The sequence below is a fragment of the Chiloscyllium punctatum genome, chromosome 29 (assembly GCF_047496795.1).
Source record: "Chiloscyllium punctatum isolate Juve2018m chromosome 29, sChiPun1.3, whole genome shotgun sequence".
In the NCBI taxonomy this organism is placed as follows: domain Eukaryota; kingdom Metazoa; phylum Chordata; class Chondrichthyes; order Orectolobiformes; family Hemiscylliidae; genus Chiloscyllium; species Chiloscyllium punctatum.
The window spans coordinates 77,286,345-77,305,438 of NC_092767.1; the positions used below are offsets into that span (position 1 = coordinate 77,286,345).

A 19,094-nucleotide genomic window follows, 5' to 3' on the forward strand; every position below is an offset into this window, starting at 1 on the left:
TGCTGGCTAACAGCTCAATTACCAAGGTGCATAACAGCGGTGAGAAAGGACATCCCTGTCAACTGCCTCTCCCAATACTAAAGTTATCCGCCTTAGTACCATTTGTAATGGTTGCCATCTTAGGATCACTGTACATCACTGCCACCCACCTAGCAAAGGCTCCCCCTAGATCAAAGCGCCCTAGGACCCCCAAACATGTACGGCCATTCTATTCAGTCAAACACCTTTTCCGCATCTAGGGACACCACCAAACCCGGCATCAATCTTTGCTGGTACGTACATACCTACACTATGTTTAGTACCCTCTTGATATTTTTGGAAGAGCTACGGCCCTTGATAAAACCAGTCTGATCATCTTTTCTAATATCGGGCAATACCTTTTCCAACCTCAGGATCAGCACTTTGACAGAATTTTAAAATCCACGTTCGACAATGAAGTTGGTCTGTATGAAGCACATTCTTCAGGGTCTTTCCTCTTCTTTAAAATGAGGGAGATATTAGCCTCCCTAAGAGAGGGCGGCAGACAACCCTGAGTATATGAATGAGTGCACATCCCCAAAAGTGGCTCCGCCAACACTTTTACGAATTCCTTATAAAACTCACGCGGGAATTGATCTGACCCCGGTGCTTTGCCACCCTGGGAGATGCTTTATTGCTTCCTGCACCTCTTGTATCGTCATAGGTGCATTTAACAAGGAGGCCTGTTCCGCGTTTATACTGGGGAGGCCCAGGTTCTCAAAAAAGGACTGCACTCTTGACAGATATCACTCTGCAAAGTATTCCTGAAATCTAGCACTGATCTTCTTCAACCCTGGGAACTGTGCCAGCCCTCTATCTGATAGATATAATTGATTGTAAGACACTTTTCTTCCTAGCCAGCTAGGCTAGATATCTACCTGGTTATCTCTAATTTCAAACAAACTTTGTTTAGCAAAGGAGACCTCTTTCTTTGCCACCTGTGTGTGCAGAGTCAAGAGCAGCCCGAAGAACCATGACCCGCTGCCACTTAACCATTGAAGGCCTATTATAACATGATTTGGAGATGCCAGTGTTGGACTGGGCTGTACAAAGTTAAAAATCACATAACACCAGGTTATAGTCCAACAGGTTTAACCGGAAGCACTAGCTTTCGGAGCACTGCTCCTTCATCAGATGGTTGTGGACACCTGATGAAGGAGCAGCCCTCCGAAAGCTAGTGCTTCCAATTAAACCTGTTGGACTAAAACCTGGTGTTGTATTATAACATACTTCTTCAGCTAACTTCAGCCAGGCCTCCAGCATCCTTTGCTGCTCCCCTCTCTGCCTCTTACTAGTTGTTGAATATGAAATAGTCAAGCCTCATAAATATGCCTTTGTGGTCTCCCAAAGTACCAAAGGATTACCAAGAAATTTGCTACCCCTTAACAGGAATGGATCCATGCGCCAGCGCCATATATTCATTTCACCACCCTGGATTTCAACATTAAAATACACTGGTGCATGGTCCGAGATATTATATTTCCAAGTTTGCAAGCCAATATTTTGTCAAAACAGACCGATGGCATAAAGAAGAAAGTGAGGACGGCAGATACTGAAGATCAGAGCTGAAAATGTGTTGCTGGAAAAGTGCAGCAGGTCAGGCAGCATCCAAGGAGCAGGAGAATCGACGTTTCGGGCATGAGCCCTTCTTCAGGAATTCCTGCTCCTTGGGTGCTGCCTGACCTGCTGAGCTTTTCCAGCAACACATTTTCAGCGATGGCGTAAAGAACATGTCAATTCATGTGTGGCACTTATGCAGGTTGGAACTGAAAGTAAAGTCTCTTCCATTAGGGTGAAGATACCTGTACACATCCACCAATCCCAACTCCTCACACAAGTCCACCAAGTGTCTAGATTGCATGGGTGTGCCAGCCAGGCCACTTGGTATCCTGTCTACCCAAAGATCCATTAGGCGGTTAAAATCCCCTCCCATAATCTTACAGCGCAACCCCAGATTCATTAATTTAGCAACTGCAATTAGAAATTTAAGATGGTGTGCTGAGGGACATTAAAAATTCAGGACGCCGTACTCTTCTCCTTGTATTCGAGCTTTAAGAATGGTGAACCATCCATGTTCGTCCTTAATTTGCTCAGTTACCTGGAATGGGAGGTTCGTTCTTACCAGTGTAGCCACTCCTCTACTTTGAGAGCTAAAGGAGAAGAATAGCCTCCCATAATCCCAGGCTGCAGTTTCAGATATTCCTCATCAGTTAAGTGAGTCTCCTGCAGCAGGGCAACGTCAACCCTTCCCTTGTTAAGGCTTGAAAACACTTTATTTTCTTTTAATGGGGGAATGGCTCCCTTTTACATTCCAGGTGCACTATCTAAACAGATCACTAGCCATGGTTGTCCAAGGTAGCCCGTGGTTTCCCAAGAGAAGGAAGCTTATCGGAGGTGCAGTGAGCAAAAAAAAAATTAACTCTAAAATCTAAAAACTACTCCTTCAAAAACTACTGTAACTAAAAACCTAACCACTACATTTAACTTAAACATCCAAATAAACCCCAATTCGCGAGAGATCTCCCCCCTTGCTCAGAGGAGGCAATTTTCGCAATCCTTCTGGCTCCTTCCAGCTGAGGCCACGCCCCAGACCCAGGCAATTCACAGACAAGGAGAACATGTTATTTACATTCCTGAGAGTTAGCAATGGACACCCACCCTCCCCCATCCACACCTCTTCTCCATACATCTTAACCACAGATATAGCCACCCCCCAATCCAGGAAAGAACAGCAAAAATAATCCCCAGATAATAACCAACTGATCGAAATGAGAAATCAGGTTTTACACCAAGGCAGTACAGAATTTGTAAAACCGATAACCACAAAAAGGGAGAGAAAAAAGGGGCAAAGAAAGTAAAGAAAAACTGTACCATTGTCCGTAACAGTGCCCCTTCCCCTCCGCATCCCGACACCCCCCACTCCCCCGATTAGAGTCGTTTATTTCGATGAGTTCACAAAGTCCTTTGCCTTTTCTGCTGAATCAAAAGCGTAATGCAACACCACCGGATACCTCAAGGAATACTGAGTGATTTGGTCCCTTAATTTCCTTGTGACTTCATCAAATGCTTTTCTCTTCTTAATTATGGCTCCAGAGAAGTCTTGAAAGAACATTATTCTTGACCCTTTGTATGTTAAAGCCTGTGAATCCTATCCCATTCTTCTTGCTATTTCAATCATTAACTGTTTCTCTTTTATAGTGCTGGAGTCACATTAGGACTGGGCGTGGGCGCGGATCCGACCCAGATCTGCGCAACGTGATCCGGTGGGCCCGCTCCACACTCACCCAACCAGACTCTAACCTCCAGCCCTAGGTACTTCGGGGGCCACTTCTCCAGGAATCGAGTGAGATCCTAGTCTTGCTCGCGCTCCAGGAGACCCACGAGCCATAAGTTTCTTCTTCTACTTTTATTTTTAAGGTTGTCCACTTGTTCTTGAAGGACCCAAACCTGGCCTTCCAGCATTCAGATCGGTCCTCCTGAGTTCTCCGCCACGGTCTCAGATGCTGCGGTCCTCAGCTCGACCACTTCCACTCGACAGCCCAGCGTTTGGATCTCCTGCTCATGCTTCTTCAGCATGGTAGATATCGGCTTCAGTGCTGCCTTGAGTTTTTCTTGGAGTTTAGCAAACTCCGAGTAAATGTTGCTGCCCCATTGAAACCAAGGGGCCACCACGAGAGTTTGAGCAAAAGCTGCGGGCACCTCCGACATAGTAGAGGAATGCCCTGCCTGCTCTACTCCTTTTGCCCCTTTTCCTTTATTCAACCTCATCCTGATCTTAGAGCTTTCAAATCATAGTTTTAGAAGCTCTAGATAGTAATCAACTCTAGATTATCGATTTTCTTCTCAGGGTGGTTAGCGAGGAGGGTGGGGTAGTGAAAGGTCTACCTTGCCTGGGGCATGGCACAGGTCCCAGCACAGTAAACCTCTCAGACTGCCGCTATCTTGGATCTCACATAAGAGTTCTATGATGGAATGGCTCTTATAGCACTTCTCAAACGATGATAAAATAAACTTACCCATAGAGGGCACCTGCAAAGATTATTTCCCTTCAGTATGAAGCAGGGACAGTGGCTCAGCTCTGCTACGTGAAGTGTTTGGAAATCTTTCTGATATCTCTTGATTTAATCAGGTTTACAAAACTACAAAATTCTAATTTTGAATAAATTCAGCAAGCTACCATTAGAATCTGAAACCATTGTTTAATCACAGATTACAAATGCACCTTATTTTCCAACTCTTTACAGATCACAAATGCTTCAGGTTACAGCTACCAGATGATTTGCATCATTGTGCAGACGTTGATTACAAAATGTTGTAATTTTTCCTTTGAAGTCCAATCCCTATGTTGCCCGGTCCAAAATGGCATAAAAGACCAAAATCCCAATTCACTCGAAGAGCTTTCCTTTCCTCTGAGATGCCAATTAAAAAAAATCTGGGCAGGAGCACAGACTGGACACTAGTCTGTCACTAACTGAAAGGAATAAAGTATGTGGCGCAAAAGGTATTGCAAACAAAAATAAGATAAATCGGGATGTAGTTGACATCAAATTTGAGTTTTGAAAGTTAAAGGGCGAAGGAGAACTGTAGAAGGTAGCATAGTAAGTTAAGGAGCTGCATCATTGAGTTATTGGGAAATGAAAAGGCGAAGCAGTGTATGGGACTGCTGTTAAGTGAAAGCCCAGTGTCCACAGAGAAATGTTATAATGCATCATTCCGTATTCAGAGATATTATTGCACACCTCTGGAGTAGGTGGGACTGGAGGTTCAGAGGCAGGGACACGATCACTGTGCTGTGCCACAAGAACTGCAGAGATGAGGCGATATTGGTAATAACTTCACTCAAAATAGACAGTAACAAATGAAGGGGGAAAAGATAGAGAGTCTTAGATAAGCAAGTGTCTCTGATGAGCCCATATGTTTATAGGAAATGGAGTCCAGGTGAACTGGATGCAGATTTTCACAGAACTACTAAATAAATTTCAAACAGATAAAATCCCAAAACATTAACAAATAATATTCACTAATGAATTCAAAATAATCCAAATAACCCAATTACAGGATGCGATTATGTAGCAATCTCTGTATGTTGATTCATTCTAACAAAGACATTCCAGATTCAAAACATTCCTAAATACCTGGGATTGCAAGAAATAAAAACAAAGTGAACTTGCATTACATCTATAACATATGCTAGTTTTGAGTTAAGCCCCTCAGTTTGTCAACTGGTTTTACAGCTGATTTCCCCAAAACTTTGACAAGGTATGACACGGAAATAGGAAATGATCCTTTGGGAGTTCACTTGAATAATTTCTTTTACTAAAAGGAAAAGAATGGAAGTCAGACCTATTTACTACAGTCGCTATCCTACTCAAAATGTTTCCACACTATCAGGTGAGCTATTTGTAGATAAATAATACTAAACAAGAGTTGGCAATCAATGTGAAGTTCAGTTTCCACATAGTTATCATGGGTAAACATTAAGATTTTGTATCAGTAATCAGATTAAAATACCATCCTATTTTTAATTCCTTCCAAGTTAGGTGTCACTCTCTGGGTAAAAGAAAACAGAGCTTTTCAACGTTAATGAGATGAAGACGAGGAGGACAAGTGTGTTTTTGTAAACCCAAAGCTTGCTTTGTCATCCTTGTTTTTTCCTCTCTGCTCGGATGTAAGTTCTTCCTTTCTCAATGTCTGCGGTTTCAAGACACGACTACTATGCAGATCAGCCAATCAAGATCACTCGCAGATACAAGATATGTGGGTTTAGGTGTCGCATACATTGAAAGTAATTTTTTTTTTTAAAAGCTGTAGTCAGGATTTAGTCATTTCAAATTCACAACGATGTATCTGCTCAGTCCATTTATAAAGTAGTTCCTTCCCAACTGAAACTCCTATCTAAAAGAAATTGTTCATTGCTTTTAACAACTGGTCGGTAAATGTTACAGTGCTCTGTCCAAGCACAGTCACTGGTTTATGCCCCAATATGATCATTGGGAGTTGCTCATTAGGAAATTTATTAGCATTCCAAGCATGGGTGGCACAGTGGTTAGCACTGCTGCCTCACAGCGCCAGAGACCCGGGTTCAATTCCTGCCTCAGGTGACTGACTGTGTGGAGTTTGCACATTCTCCCTGTGTCTGCGTGGGTTTCCTCTGGGTGCTCCGGTTTCCTCCCACAGTCTAAAAATGTGCAGGTCAGGTGAACTGGCCATGCTAAAATTGCCCGTAGTGTTAGGGGAATGGGTCTGGGTGGGCTGTGCTTCGGCCGGTCGGTGTGGACTTGTTGGGCCGAAGGGCCTGTTTCCACACTAAGTAATCTAATCAATAAGCTGCTCTGGAGCGGTCAGTAGGTCACACACTCAGTCAGCAAGTCCCACTTCAGAGCACAAAATCTAGATGGACACTCCTCGTGCAATGCGGAGAAATTGCTGCACTGGCAGAGGGGTTTGGTTGGGTAAGACAATAAATCAACTACCCTTCCTGGTGGTTACACATGATCCTATCTGAACAGCCTAGAAGCTCTCCCCAGCTACCTAGAGCCGATATCAACCTCTGAACAATAGCTCCAAAAATATCCGCTGTTTGTTAGATTTTGGCTGAGTTCAAATTACAAGAAAGTGAGTACTGTAGGTCAGAGTCGGGAGCGTGTGGCGCTGGAAAAAGCACAGCAGGTCAGGCAGCATCCAAGGAGCAGGACAATCAATGTTTTGGGCACAAGCCCTTCATTAGGAATCCTTGTGAAGGGCTTATGCTTGAAATGTCGATTGTCCTGTTCCTCGGATGCTGCCTGACTTGCTGAATTCAACTTGATCTCTATGCTTCCTATATTGTGACAGTGGCTCAATCCTAAAGGTTGGCTGTCAGACACTTTGAAAACTTGTGAAATGTGCAAAAATTTCTCATTACTTCAATTCCCCACACAGATGCAGTGCGTTTTAAGGCCCTGTTAACATCCCTCAAACTTTTAATTCTTTGCTTTTTTTTGGCACTAAGAATCATGACAGTGTGGAAGCAGACCATTTGGCCCATTGAGTCTGAAGAGTATCCCATCCAACCACCCGCCCCCACCACCCCCCTTACCCCATCCCTGTAATTCTGCATTTCCCAGGGCTAATTCACCTAACCTACATATCCCTGGATGTTACAGGGTAATTTAGCATGACCAGTTCACCTAACCTACACATCTCTGGACTGTGGGAGAAAACCCACACAGACAAGTAGAATGTGCAAACTCCACACAATCAAGAGTCACCCGAGGCTGGAATCGAACCCAGGTCCATGGCACTATGAGGCAGTGTGCTGCCCAATTTTTCTTTTCATCCTCTTACCTGCCATCCTAAGAAAAAGCTGCTTTATTTGTATTTGGAGGCTACAACTTGCTACTCATCCCTTTCCAATCACTGGCACTCAAAACCATTCCCTGTCAACATTAGTTACAAGTTAGAGAACCCATGAGTTCAAACCTTAGATTGATTCAATTAGATTTTTAACTGGCAATTTTGCTTTCCTGAGCCCAAGCCCGAAGATTTTTTTTCCCCACTTAATCTGCTTGCTCTATTCAAATTTTGCACAGCTAGCAGTAACTGGATTTGCCAAGATTACCCATTGAAGAGAGTAAATGGAGAAAAAAGGTGCTTCTGGGGATTAGAAATATACTTTGATGCTTCCAGTTGCTTTGCAGACACAATGTGGTTGCCTGCAACTGAAACCCAACATGGAAATAGCTTTGGCAAGTTTATTATATAGTTAATAAAGGTTAGGGAAGGGGATAGGAGGCTGCTCCCATGAAGTGTTAATTAAACAATTGAAGAGTGCAGCTAACTTTGAAGTTGCACTAAACTACAGAACTAACAGCTACATCTAGTGACTGATAGTTATATGGGGCAGTAAAATAATTGATTAAAGCACAAAGTGCTGAACTTTGATTAAGACAAATTGATGGAGAAGGCCTTCTAGCTCCTCAAGCTTTCTCATGTGGTGATTTTCTAGCTCAACTCCATGCCTTATTCCCTCATTCCTGGAAGCCCTAATGATTACACATAAAAACACCACTACAATTAGTGTAAATAGCTGACCCTGATTAAGCTTTTCAGTCTCCTGTCCTCTCCAGTCTCGAGTTATTTATTGATAATCTTGTTCAGCACCTGAAAAGGTGATTTGTAAATGTAAACTGTTGTGTTCACAAGCTTCATATTCTAACCACTTTTCTGGCAACAAAGTTTTTGCTGAATTCTACATTTGACTTATTATTGAGTATGTCATAATTATGCTCCCTGTCTACTCTACAAATATCTTCTGCATATTATCCAAATAAACCTTTTCAGGAATCTAAAAATAACTCTATAAAGGTCATTTTTTCATCTTCCCTTTACCAGGAGGAGAGAAACAATGCCTGAACCTGTTGAGTCATTTCTTGCATATATAACCTCAGTTCTGGTATTAGGTTTTGCAGCACTTTACAATATGGAGACAAGTATTGTTTAACATTGCCAAACATCTCCTTCAAAAGAATCTACAGAGGAACCTTGATTATCTGGCATTTGATTAACTGAATTTCGGATTATCCAAACAAGATCACAAGGTGCCTATGCCTAACTATATTATCCCGCATTCGATTAACCAAACGAAATACTCCTCGCCAGTGTCCTTCGGATAATAGAGGTCCTCTGTATAGGAACAAAACATTTCTGTTCTTCAACTCTGCTTTGAATGAACTCCAGTGTTTTTGTTTGTTTTTTTCCAAAATATGGACTTATAAAAATATGGGTTTGCTATTTTTGGCGATGAAAATTTGTACCTGGAGACCCTTCTGCCCCTCTATCCCACGTCCAGATCCATTTCCAAGGGTCAGGTGACCTCCTCATTACTCAGAGCAAATCATATCAATATTGGAATGAATATCATATTCAAACTTTATTCAGCAATTGATGAGATAATTTGATGTTCACTTTTTTAGGAAATGGGTGATGAACTATTTGTATACCTCTGCTATAGCAGACAACTTCCCAATGATTTTCCCTCTGTCAACATAGCTGCAAAAATTAGGAATTTGTACATTGCCTGCACAGATAGTATTATGTTTCAGGATTGTTGACAAAGTGGGCTTTCATGGGACTAACCCAGCTGCTTTCAAAAAGGGTTCCTCAGTCTTGTGCATTCACGTGTCGTCTCAGACTGGGATTTAAATCTATAATTTGACAACAATGCACCAAATCCAACCAACACTAGAATCTTCAGTGTTATTTCAATCACAGTCTGAGTGTCCTAAAAAAGGGTCAGAGTCAAAACGCATCAATGTTGTTTGTACACAGAACTGCACGTGATAGATGACAAGAGATTACTTTTATACTTTCATTCATCAAAGCAGATTACTTTAAGATCTCATTAAATCATAGGGAGATTTAACTGCCCCCGGAGTCAGACAGTGTTGCGGGTGGGTGGGGGGACACACTTATTCAAGTCAGAATAAAATCTCTAGTTGCTTGCTCAAAAGTGATAAATTGTTTCAAACTTTTGTTTGTACTTTTGAAAGGTGGTTCACCCACAGGCCTACAACCCTCACAACAAATCATAGGAACAACAGGCCATTCAGCCCTGCGAGCCTGTTCCATCATTTAATTAGATCATGACTAATCCAATTTTCCTTCGTGATTGGATGCAGTGACCCCTCACTTCTTCAAAGCTGCACTATCCAAACCCCACAGATTTCCAGAGCGTACACTAAATACCTCTCTCTAGCCAAACGCATACAAAAAAAAACCCAACTGAAGCACACATGCCATCACTACAGCTGAACCGAGCCAAGGCTGAACATGCAGCTTTCCACACTTACCAGGAGCAACACGACTCAATTGTGAGAATTGCCAATTCTATCTCAACCTTGAATAATCTCAATGACCAAGTATCAACTGTTCTTTGTGGTAGAGAATTCTGAAGGTCCATAAATCACGACCATGCCTAAATGGCTGACCATTTTATCCTGCAAATACAACCACTAGTTCCTTACTCTCCAGCCAGGGTTAATAGCCTTCCAGCAGCAGTCGCCTTCTCTCTTGCTCTCAGAATTTGAGTGCTTCAATGAGTGCAATGGATATTGGAATTGAAGGAACCTGGTTTCCCTATTGTGCATGCTCAAGGCTTTCTCACGCGTATATACAGAAACTCAAAATATACACATATAAACAATATAAACAATGTCTGTTGATGCAATTTCTTTAATTATTTAAAGAAAATACATACTTGTGTAGCCATTGTAAAGAACACAATGGAATAAAAAAGGGAGAGCAGAAACGTACATTCAAAATTGGTCAAGTGATAGGGAACAAAGTTATGGCTAATGGTTCGCCCGCAACTGGTAGGCAGGTTTGTAGTGGAGTCTCCTCTCCCACCCCTAAATACTTGCAGGGATGAGGAAAGATTGAAGTTAGGAATGTTCTTCTTCAATAGGGCCAGGGCAGAAATTTTCAAAGTCATGAGGAGAATGAGGAAACTGGTGAAATCGACATTGATTCCATGTGGTTGGAGGGTCCCAAGGCAGACAATGAGGTGTTCTTCCTCCAGTCATCGAGTGACTAGGATTTGGCGGTGGAGACGGCCCAGAACCCACATGCCCTTGGCAGAGTGAGAGGGGGAGTTGAAGTGTTTGGCCACAGGGCAGTGGGGTTGTTTGGGGTGTGTTCTGGAGATGTTCTCTGAAACATACTCTGCTTTTCCAATACCACACTTTTGGACTCTGATCTCTCTAGCAGCTGCAGTCCTCACTTTCTCCATTTGGTTCAGTGTCATTGCAGACACAATGGACTGAATGGCCTCCTTATGTATCATAACAGTTGCGATTTAAATCAGGGTTTTACTGCTTTGAAAGAATGAAATGACTTGAAGATTGCTCAAATACGGGGGACTAGTAGGAGGCTACATACATTTTCCCACCAACGCATGATTTTTGGTAACAAAGGAGGTCAGTTAGTTCAGTCATGACCTTGTTAAAGCAACAGAATGGGATAAAGGGGCTGAACAGGCTACTCCTGCTTCTTATTCGTCGGTTTGCAAGATGAAAATGAATTTTAGTAGATTCCATTCCACTCTTGAAATGACAAATGTTCTTGCAATTCTAGCATATAACCAAAGAATGCAAGACAGTGCTCATAAAAAGCTTTTTGGCACCACTTAAATAGCATGGTTCAGTATCTGCAATGCAATTAATTTAGAGCTTTTAAAACACATTGCTGCTGCCATCTCAAACTGCTTCCAACATTAAACCTTGTAATAAATCCAGGCAGAAGTTACAATTTATGCCACTGATTCCTTCCCCTAGCAAAGGTATGGTGAATGGACTATATGCTGCCTATTTCCTATACATTTCTGAAACATCTTGGGTTAAAAGCGCTGTTAAAAGTGCAAGGTGTTATTTGGTGCCTGTGATGCAACATTAAGTGAAGGTTTGAATGGAAGCGAGAGAGGACTAAAATTCCTTTGCATTTCTCCTGATGCTGCAGCTGGGGAATCCAATGCAGGATAGTTTGAATTTCACCCAATTCCCGGTCCTATGGGTGAAATTAGGAGGCAGCAGTGAACACATGCTCTAGAATTGAAACATTCCATTCTGCTCCTTTCTACTGATGCAATGTACACAGGCGTTTGGCACTCAAAGGGTGATGCAATAACATCATGGAACAATGGCATGTGCCAGAGAGCTCTCTTTAGATGCCAATCACAATTTCTCTGCCTCATCAGCTTTCTAATTACATCACCTACCCTAGACTGGTTTCCTGCAGGCTGCTCGCTGGCTGTGCACGTCAACCTTGAAGCTGTTAGCTGTAACACCCACGGCTTTTTCCACAGGGCAGCTTCCACACAGCAGTGCACTTCATTATTATTCACTCAGTACTGTTAATAATAGTGCTGATGTTATCAACACAGCTATCACCAGTGCTTCACATGTTCACAACAAACAACAAGTTAGCAAAGCAACTTCACCCCTCGGCCAGAGTTTACATTGGCCATCACAATAAAGCTCAGGTATTTTGGGGCTTCTGAATATCTTCTGCTGGACTGGAGACTGCACTGGTCCCTGCTCCTCCAAAACACAATTATAATTTACTCTTTGTTTTCAGGCACCCCACAAAGACAATACGACCAGCAAAACACTCTGGAAGCTGGAAATCTGAAATTAAAACTAAGTGCTGGAAAAACTCAGCAGGTGCGGTGACAGAAAGACAGTTAACCTTTCAAGTCAAGGCTGACTTCTTCAGGACGGAAAGGAGTTGGAAAATACTGTTTGTAGACAGAGGGAAAGGGGTAGTAAGTGGAACAGATTGAGAGGATGCCCAGAGCAAAAGACAAAGGCAGTAATAACAGCAGTAAAGGAGTGATAGATATGTACAATAGGTGTAAATGTTGGATGTGAAAAGGAGAAAATGGATCCCACTCAGAGTGAAGCCAACAAGACACAGCCAGATGAGGGTTATAGGGTGGGGGTAGTGGTAGTGGATAATGGAACACAGATTCTACTCTGAAGGAGTGAAATCCAACATTGAGTTTTAGGTAAGCACTTTAGCAGAAAAAAAAGGTTGTAGTGATTGGAACAAGGCTAGCCAGGAGGATCTTGTTGACTATGAGATCCCTGATTGAGGCTGTTAACCTGGGTCTAATCAGGGAGCTTTGGCTGATAGATATAAACAGGACTGTCAGAGTGTCCTCACTCTAGGGACCAGCTCTGAGCTAGCTGGTCAGAGTCCATGTACTCTGCAGGTGTAAATAAAGGGTGACTTGGTGACGGGATCCCAGCCCCTGCGCAGTTATTTCAAAGCTTTTGTTCCTCCAACTTGCACTGAGCTTCACTGGAACACTGTAGCCGGCCAAAGATAGAAATGTTAATGGAAATTGATTCAAAACATTTGTACTGTCTCACTCTCCACAGATGCTGCCAGACCTGCTGAACTTCCCAAGCACTTTGTTACTATTTCACAAAAACAATTCCTTGTGAAGGTACAGTTCCTCGCCTGTCATTGACCCTAGACACTTCAACCAACTGGCGATAGCTGTGTGTGCCTCAATAATAAGAACTGCACTAGTACGGAACATAAACAGCACGAGCTGGAGTTGGCCATGTGGCCCTTAAAGCCTGCTGCATCATCCAATGGCCGATCCTCTATTTCAGTTCTATATTCCCACATTATCCCCAAACCCTTGGTACCCCACATTCAATCGCAAATCTAATCAATGATTCCATATCACGTTTTCAATGTTCCCCAATCAGCATCATAGGAGCCAAGTTCTGTACAGGTTTCTACACACAGCAATGAAGAAAATGATCAGAAATCTATTTTCAGTGATATCATTTAATGAATCAGTGACCAAAATACTAGGAAGAACGCCCCTGCAATCCCTCACATACTTACATGGAATCCTTCACATCATGCAGGATTTAAAACAATCCTTCTGTCCTGAGGCAGAGTCAGACTGGTTTTTAGTAACCTGCTCATATTTCTTGCAACCCGAGACAACAGGGGTCAGTAGGCTAATCGATTAGAAAGGGCACCAAAACAAACCCTCCTTCTGTCATTATTTGCCATGCATTTTCTAGTCAAGGGTAATTAATCCAGGACCAATTTGCTGACCTGAATAAATACCTGCAAACTCAGCATAAGTCAAGAGTCAAACTTGCAACCTTCTAGGCTTCACGGCTCAATGCTACTCTGGTGTTGCAATTGGAAAAAGGTATTACAATAACCACTTTCTTAAGTTACAATCCAGAAACATAACCTACATTGTTATGCCTTCCTTTCTAAACAAACTATTTAAAGTTGTCCTTGTAACATGCCCTCGTGCTTACAGTTTTTATGCAGTTTGTGAAGGAGTGTCTGTCACAAATATACAGAAGAGAGAGGAGGCTATCTATAGAGGTCTTGCCCATGTGGCTTGGCCCAAAGCCATTACTTTTGCTTCTGCCCACATCATGACACACAGTCTCTTTCAATAATCAGACCATCTGGTCTTTTGTACTCTTACCATCTCCTCAGTCCTGGCTGGTTACCCGCCTCACATGCCTAGGCAAGTACCCTTGTGACAGTCTGGTGTGCCTGAACCATTGTTCAGTCTCTTTATTCAGTCAGGATACTGGCAATAAGACCACTTTGAAAATATTAAAATCCTGATGGATGACTGAGCACTCTGTGCAATGTTGGCACTTGCAGTATTTCAGATCAATATACTTGATATTGAAAATCACTTGCAATTTGAATTAAGATTAAATTTTCCTCTCAATTACTGCTCAAACAGAGGGAGGAGTACAATAGATGCTATGGGGATGTTGCCCCTTGAGGAGCATCTAGGATGAGGCGCCAGTTTCAAAATAAGGGATCTCCCATTTAAGATAAGAGAGGAGGAATTTCTCCTGTTAGTTTGCTAATTTTCAGAATTCTCTTCCCCAGAAATTGGTAAAAACAATCATTGATTATTTTCAAAATTAGACTGATCTTATTTTAATTAACAAGGGAGTTGAGGGTTATAGGGGACAGGCAGGAAAGTAAAGTAAAGACCACAATCACATCAGCTATGGCCTTAATGCATATGACCCTTAATGGGGGGGGGGGGGGGTCAAATGGTCTACTCCTGCACTTTACTCATGCTCTTACTATGATTCTTAGAAGATGAGAGAAAACTCAACTTCACAAGTGGTTCACAGAGTCACATGGATTATTATGTGCATGGTGGAGTAAGCAATCTGTTTCTTCGCAAATCAGTGAGATTTATTAAAGGCATACACCCAAGCAAAGGGCAAAGGGCAATGTGCACCAACCATTGCACCAATGTCAAAACAAGGAAGGCAGCTGTACAAGCTCGACAAAAGAAAAGCACCTGATGTCTTGTTAAATGCTGTTTTGGTAGAACTTCAGTGACCTTTTATTTTTAGCACAGGTGGTGTTTTGGTGAGCTGCCTTGGAAGGGTTTCGAAGTATTTGTACAAGAGGAAGCAGCGATGTTATGCTGAAGCAGGTGGGATAGTGGGAACACTGTCTGCAGCCTCGAAGCAGCTGAGTAACCAAGCACCATGGACAAAGGAAATACAAAATGTTGCAGCAGGAAATTGGGCCTCAGTTTATTTATGGTGGATTCTTAAAGAGCCAGTTGAAAATAAAGCCACTATTTGCATTTTGAACAAAATAGTGCTTAAAAACAAAAAAGACACACTTCTGGCACAATTACTCAACAAGAAAAAAGTAGGGAAAGACAGATGCAGAAAAGGTGCAGATAGTAACTTTTTTAAAAATTCGCTACTGTGGTTACTGGCTGCCCAGCATTTGTTGACCCCCTCCCTGGTTGCTCTTGAGGTGGTGGTGGTGAGCATCGTAGATTATGGCCATTTGTCCCATTAAATCTGTGCTGGTTCTTTGCAAAAGTAATATACAAGTAATGATAATCTCGCTCCATATCTTTGTGGTCTTTCGTGCTTCGATGAAATTGAGCTAACTTTCCCTTAAAGGCCCACTGACTTGTCTCAACTTGAACCACTTCCTGTAACAAAGCATTTCGTGCCTCAACCTTCTGCTAAAAAAAAATCTTAACCTCTCTTTGCATTCCAAATATACAATTTAATTTTAAAGGATTGTGCAGGCCAAAGCTAAGAGGCTGCTTAATTACACAAATTTGACTTTTTTTCTTCCCCCCAGATAAGTATGCAGATATTTGAATTAGGAAGAGCAGATCGTTCAGTCCCTTTATATTCAACAAGGTCATGGTTGATTGGATTCTGGTCTCAACTCCAAACTCATGTCTATCCACCTTCTCTCCCTTCTTTATCAAGGATCTACCTATGTCAGCCTTATCTAGAGTGCTAAGACTTAGCCTATTCAGATGGTCACCCATTCCATACAAAAACGTAGCTGGAGACCAGTATAGATATAACACACACAAACAAACACAAAGTCTGTCAACAAGTATCTGCCAGGAAATAATCTTTTGGGAAAACTGCTGACATTACAAAATGACTTCCTCAGCTGAGATTGCTTTAGAAATGCCCCAGGGAAGTGAGGGGTGCTTTTCAATCCAAAAGGTCTTACTTTTTAGTCCAGGAGCTTGGAACCATTAACGATGTTGTAAGTTAACTCTGTCATTGGTGTTGGCTTGACTGTAGCATGTTGTTTTCTTCCCCACCCCCTGCTGCACGAATAGTGGAGATGCTGGGTGTCACCACGTGTTGACGCTACATGAGCAACTCCCCTGTACAATGCCTGAACAACTCGGTCAGAGGTTGAGAAACTATTTCTTCCAAAAAAACAATTGAATTAGTTTCAGGGACATGTCAAGTCCAGAGCTGCCACTTATTTGACATATTATGAGACAAGCACTAAAAGAAGAGGATATTTTTGATTATAAGGGAAAAGTTGCAAGCCATCAGTAATGAGGTCTGAGCAACCACATATTCCAGCATTTGCCTCTCATCAATGCAGAGAAATCTTGCTAATGTGTATGTTAAAAATCCATAAATGCTCTATTGCGGGTGTCTCAACCAGCACCTCTGTTTGGACACAATGGACTTAATTGATTTTCTCACCCTTCTATTTCTTCGTGATAGCCATACAATGCAACAGTGACTGTACAACTCCAGACTCATCCCGATATGATGCAGCACTGAGTGCTTCTGCAGCAAATGGAGCTCATTCTGCCTGGCTTCCATTCCAAATGAGGCACAACTCCAGCAATGGCATCAATCAAAGTTCATCAGGTCCCTTACATATTCCTGCAAAGCTCTCACACTGTCAGTAAATAGTGGAGGTTTCACAACTTGCGGTGTAAGTGGAGTGTTCCCAGCTGCCACAGATGCTCAGTGGAGCTCTGTACCAGCATCAAACATGAAAAATGGTCACTTTGTCCCAAGTCTGCGATGATGAGTCTTCCTCACAAAGATAAGACATCACCCTTAAATTTCTCTTCCCACCTCTAAAGTACTACATAACCTGGCAAATATTCATTGCCAAAGTAATCTCTGTTTCAATCAGCAATGGCAGTCATACCTTGACTTTTTGTGGCAAAGAGGAAAATAAAATGCTGCTCTTGCTCTATTTCAAGTCTTAACACTTAAGTGATGCAAAACACTCTCTCTGAGAAATAAGGTGACAGCATCCATTTTAATGACCTGAAATTCCTCAGTTATTTTAACAGTAGTTGTGTCTTTCTGCTCATTCCAGAAGCCATGGGTTGGGAAAACATTTGGAAAAAGAACAGGCAAGATGGAGAGAGTGTGAAAGATTGAGAAAATGTGATAGACAGATAAATATACTTTCAATTATATTAGCTTGGCTACTTTCCCATTAAAAGTATATTACAATCATGCAGCAAATAATGCCATTAAGTCTTCAATATCAACCAGCAGCAACTGCAGAATGAGCTTCTACGCACGATTTATTCTCAACTTCTTTTCCGGATAGTATGAAACAGTAAAGGGAACTAGACGATCATCTAAGTTTTAAAATTAAGTGTCGAAACATACAACATATTTTTGCCCACCCCTTATTTCTAATGCATTGATTCTTTCTGATGCAAGGTTCTGCAAAAACTGGATACTGTCAATGTCTTTATTCCCACAGGATTCAAGATTGTCTATGTCTGAGTGGGTGAACGGACTGCAAAGGAGGTCACAGCTGATCCTAATGCTGCCCCACCCCAGAGTGTTGCATAAAAACTCCAAGCAGTGGGAGAGTGGAGACCAATGCATCCTACATTGACTTTAACCCACACTGGGCAATTGATTCATGATCTCTGAAGCAGGCAAGCAAGTCACTCAAGTGGCTTAAACAAAAATGAATAACTGGGGCAACAAGTATGGCTAATCCATGGTCGTCAGCAGCTCCAAAATGAACAAAGATAAAGGTAAATCACAGTTGGAGCAGGTTAGAGAGGGAGTGCCAGGAGTCACAATGAGAGACAGAGAGGGCAGAGGGTAGTGTACAGTATTCCTGATGAAGAGCATATGCTTGAAACGTCGAGTCTCCTGCTCCTGGGATGCTGCCTGACCTGCTGTGCTTTTCGACTCAGATGTCCAGCATGTGCAGTGCTCACTTCCTCCCTAAATTATTCTCAACTCAAAGCAGTTCTGATATAAAACCCACAAATAGCCACACCGTGCGCACATGCACAATGTGTTGCTCTGTTACCTTGCAGAAGAAAGTAATCACTTGGGGTGCGTTTCAGACACGTCTTTGCCTTTTCGCTGCTCCAATCTACTTCCAGTGCCTCCTTAAGGTGGCAAAAATGCACTGTCTGGACAGAGGTAAAAAAGCAATATAAAAATTAGCACTCAAATGAACATAAGTAATAAACTGAATTTTCTCATTAATAAGCCAACTGATACCCATTATCCTGGGATACACACCAATTTAAATGGTGCCTCTAGGGCGAAATGGGACTCTAACATCATTCCTAAGCCCATAGAAGGTTCTTCTGTGGGGGAAAGGATTCATCACCAGGGTCCTAGCATTGAACAGGTGTGAGAGAGAGAGAGAGAGAGAGAGAGAGAGAGAGAGAGAGAGAGAGAGAGAGAGAGAGAGAGAGAGAGAGAGAGAGAGAGATCCTAGCCCTTCCTGTAACCCCCAGCTCATCCTTATGTTTGGGGAGGGGGAGCACAGTGTGTGTGCGTGCATTTACACAAATCTGTGAGTGTAATACATTAATCACATGCCTCTGTTGGCTGCATTCCCACCAAAAGCCACTACTCTAATTTCCACTGGTACGACTGGTGACCTGTCAGGCTCTGAGTGGGTCAGCAGCTTTTGACAGGAGAGTGTGTTTTACTGTCAACATTCTTAAATCATAGCAACGGTGTGCCTCTAGCAGCCATTCTGTTGGACATTCCCCACACCCGATACCAGGAGTTTATCATCGGTTTTCTGCCCAGTGATCAGAAATTAGGCTTCAGCAATTCTGGCCAAAGTGCGAGAAAAGACACTTGGGCTAAATACTCACAATAATCAAAGCTGCACTCAGAGCAACAATTATTAAAAGGGGATTCACACAAGCAACATCCATCTAAATGTTCAAGCATGCAACATGCCTATGTTGAGGTAGAACAGTCATGGTT

General features: G+C 42.4%; 1 protein-coding gene across 1 annotated transcript in view; it reads right to left on the bottom strand.

Annotated features, from left to right (window-relative positions):
* sae1 (SUMO1 activating enzyme subunit 1) overlaps positions 1–19,094 on the bottom strand; it is a 118,869-nt gene that overhangs the window by 35,629 nt on the left and 64,146 nt on the right. Inside the window, exon 6 of the mRNA XM_072549536.1 lies at positions 18,172–18,277. Within this exon, the coding sequence (XP_072405637.1) occupies positions 18,172–18,277 (106 nt within the window). The remainder of the gene's footprint in view (positions 1–18,171; positions 18,278–19,094) is intronic.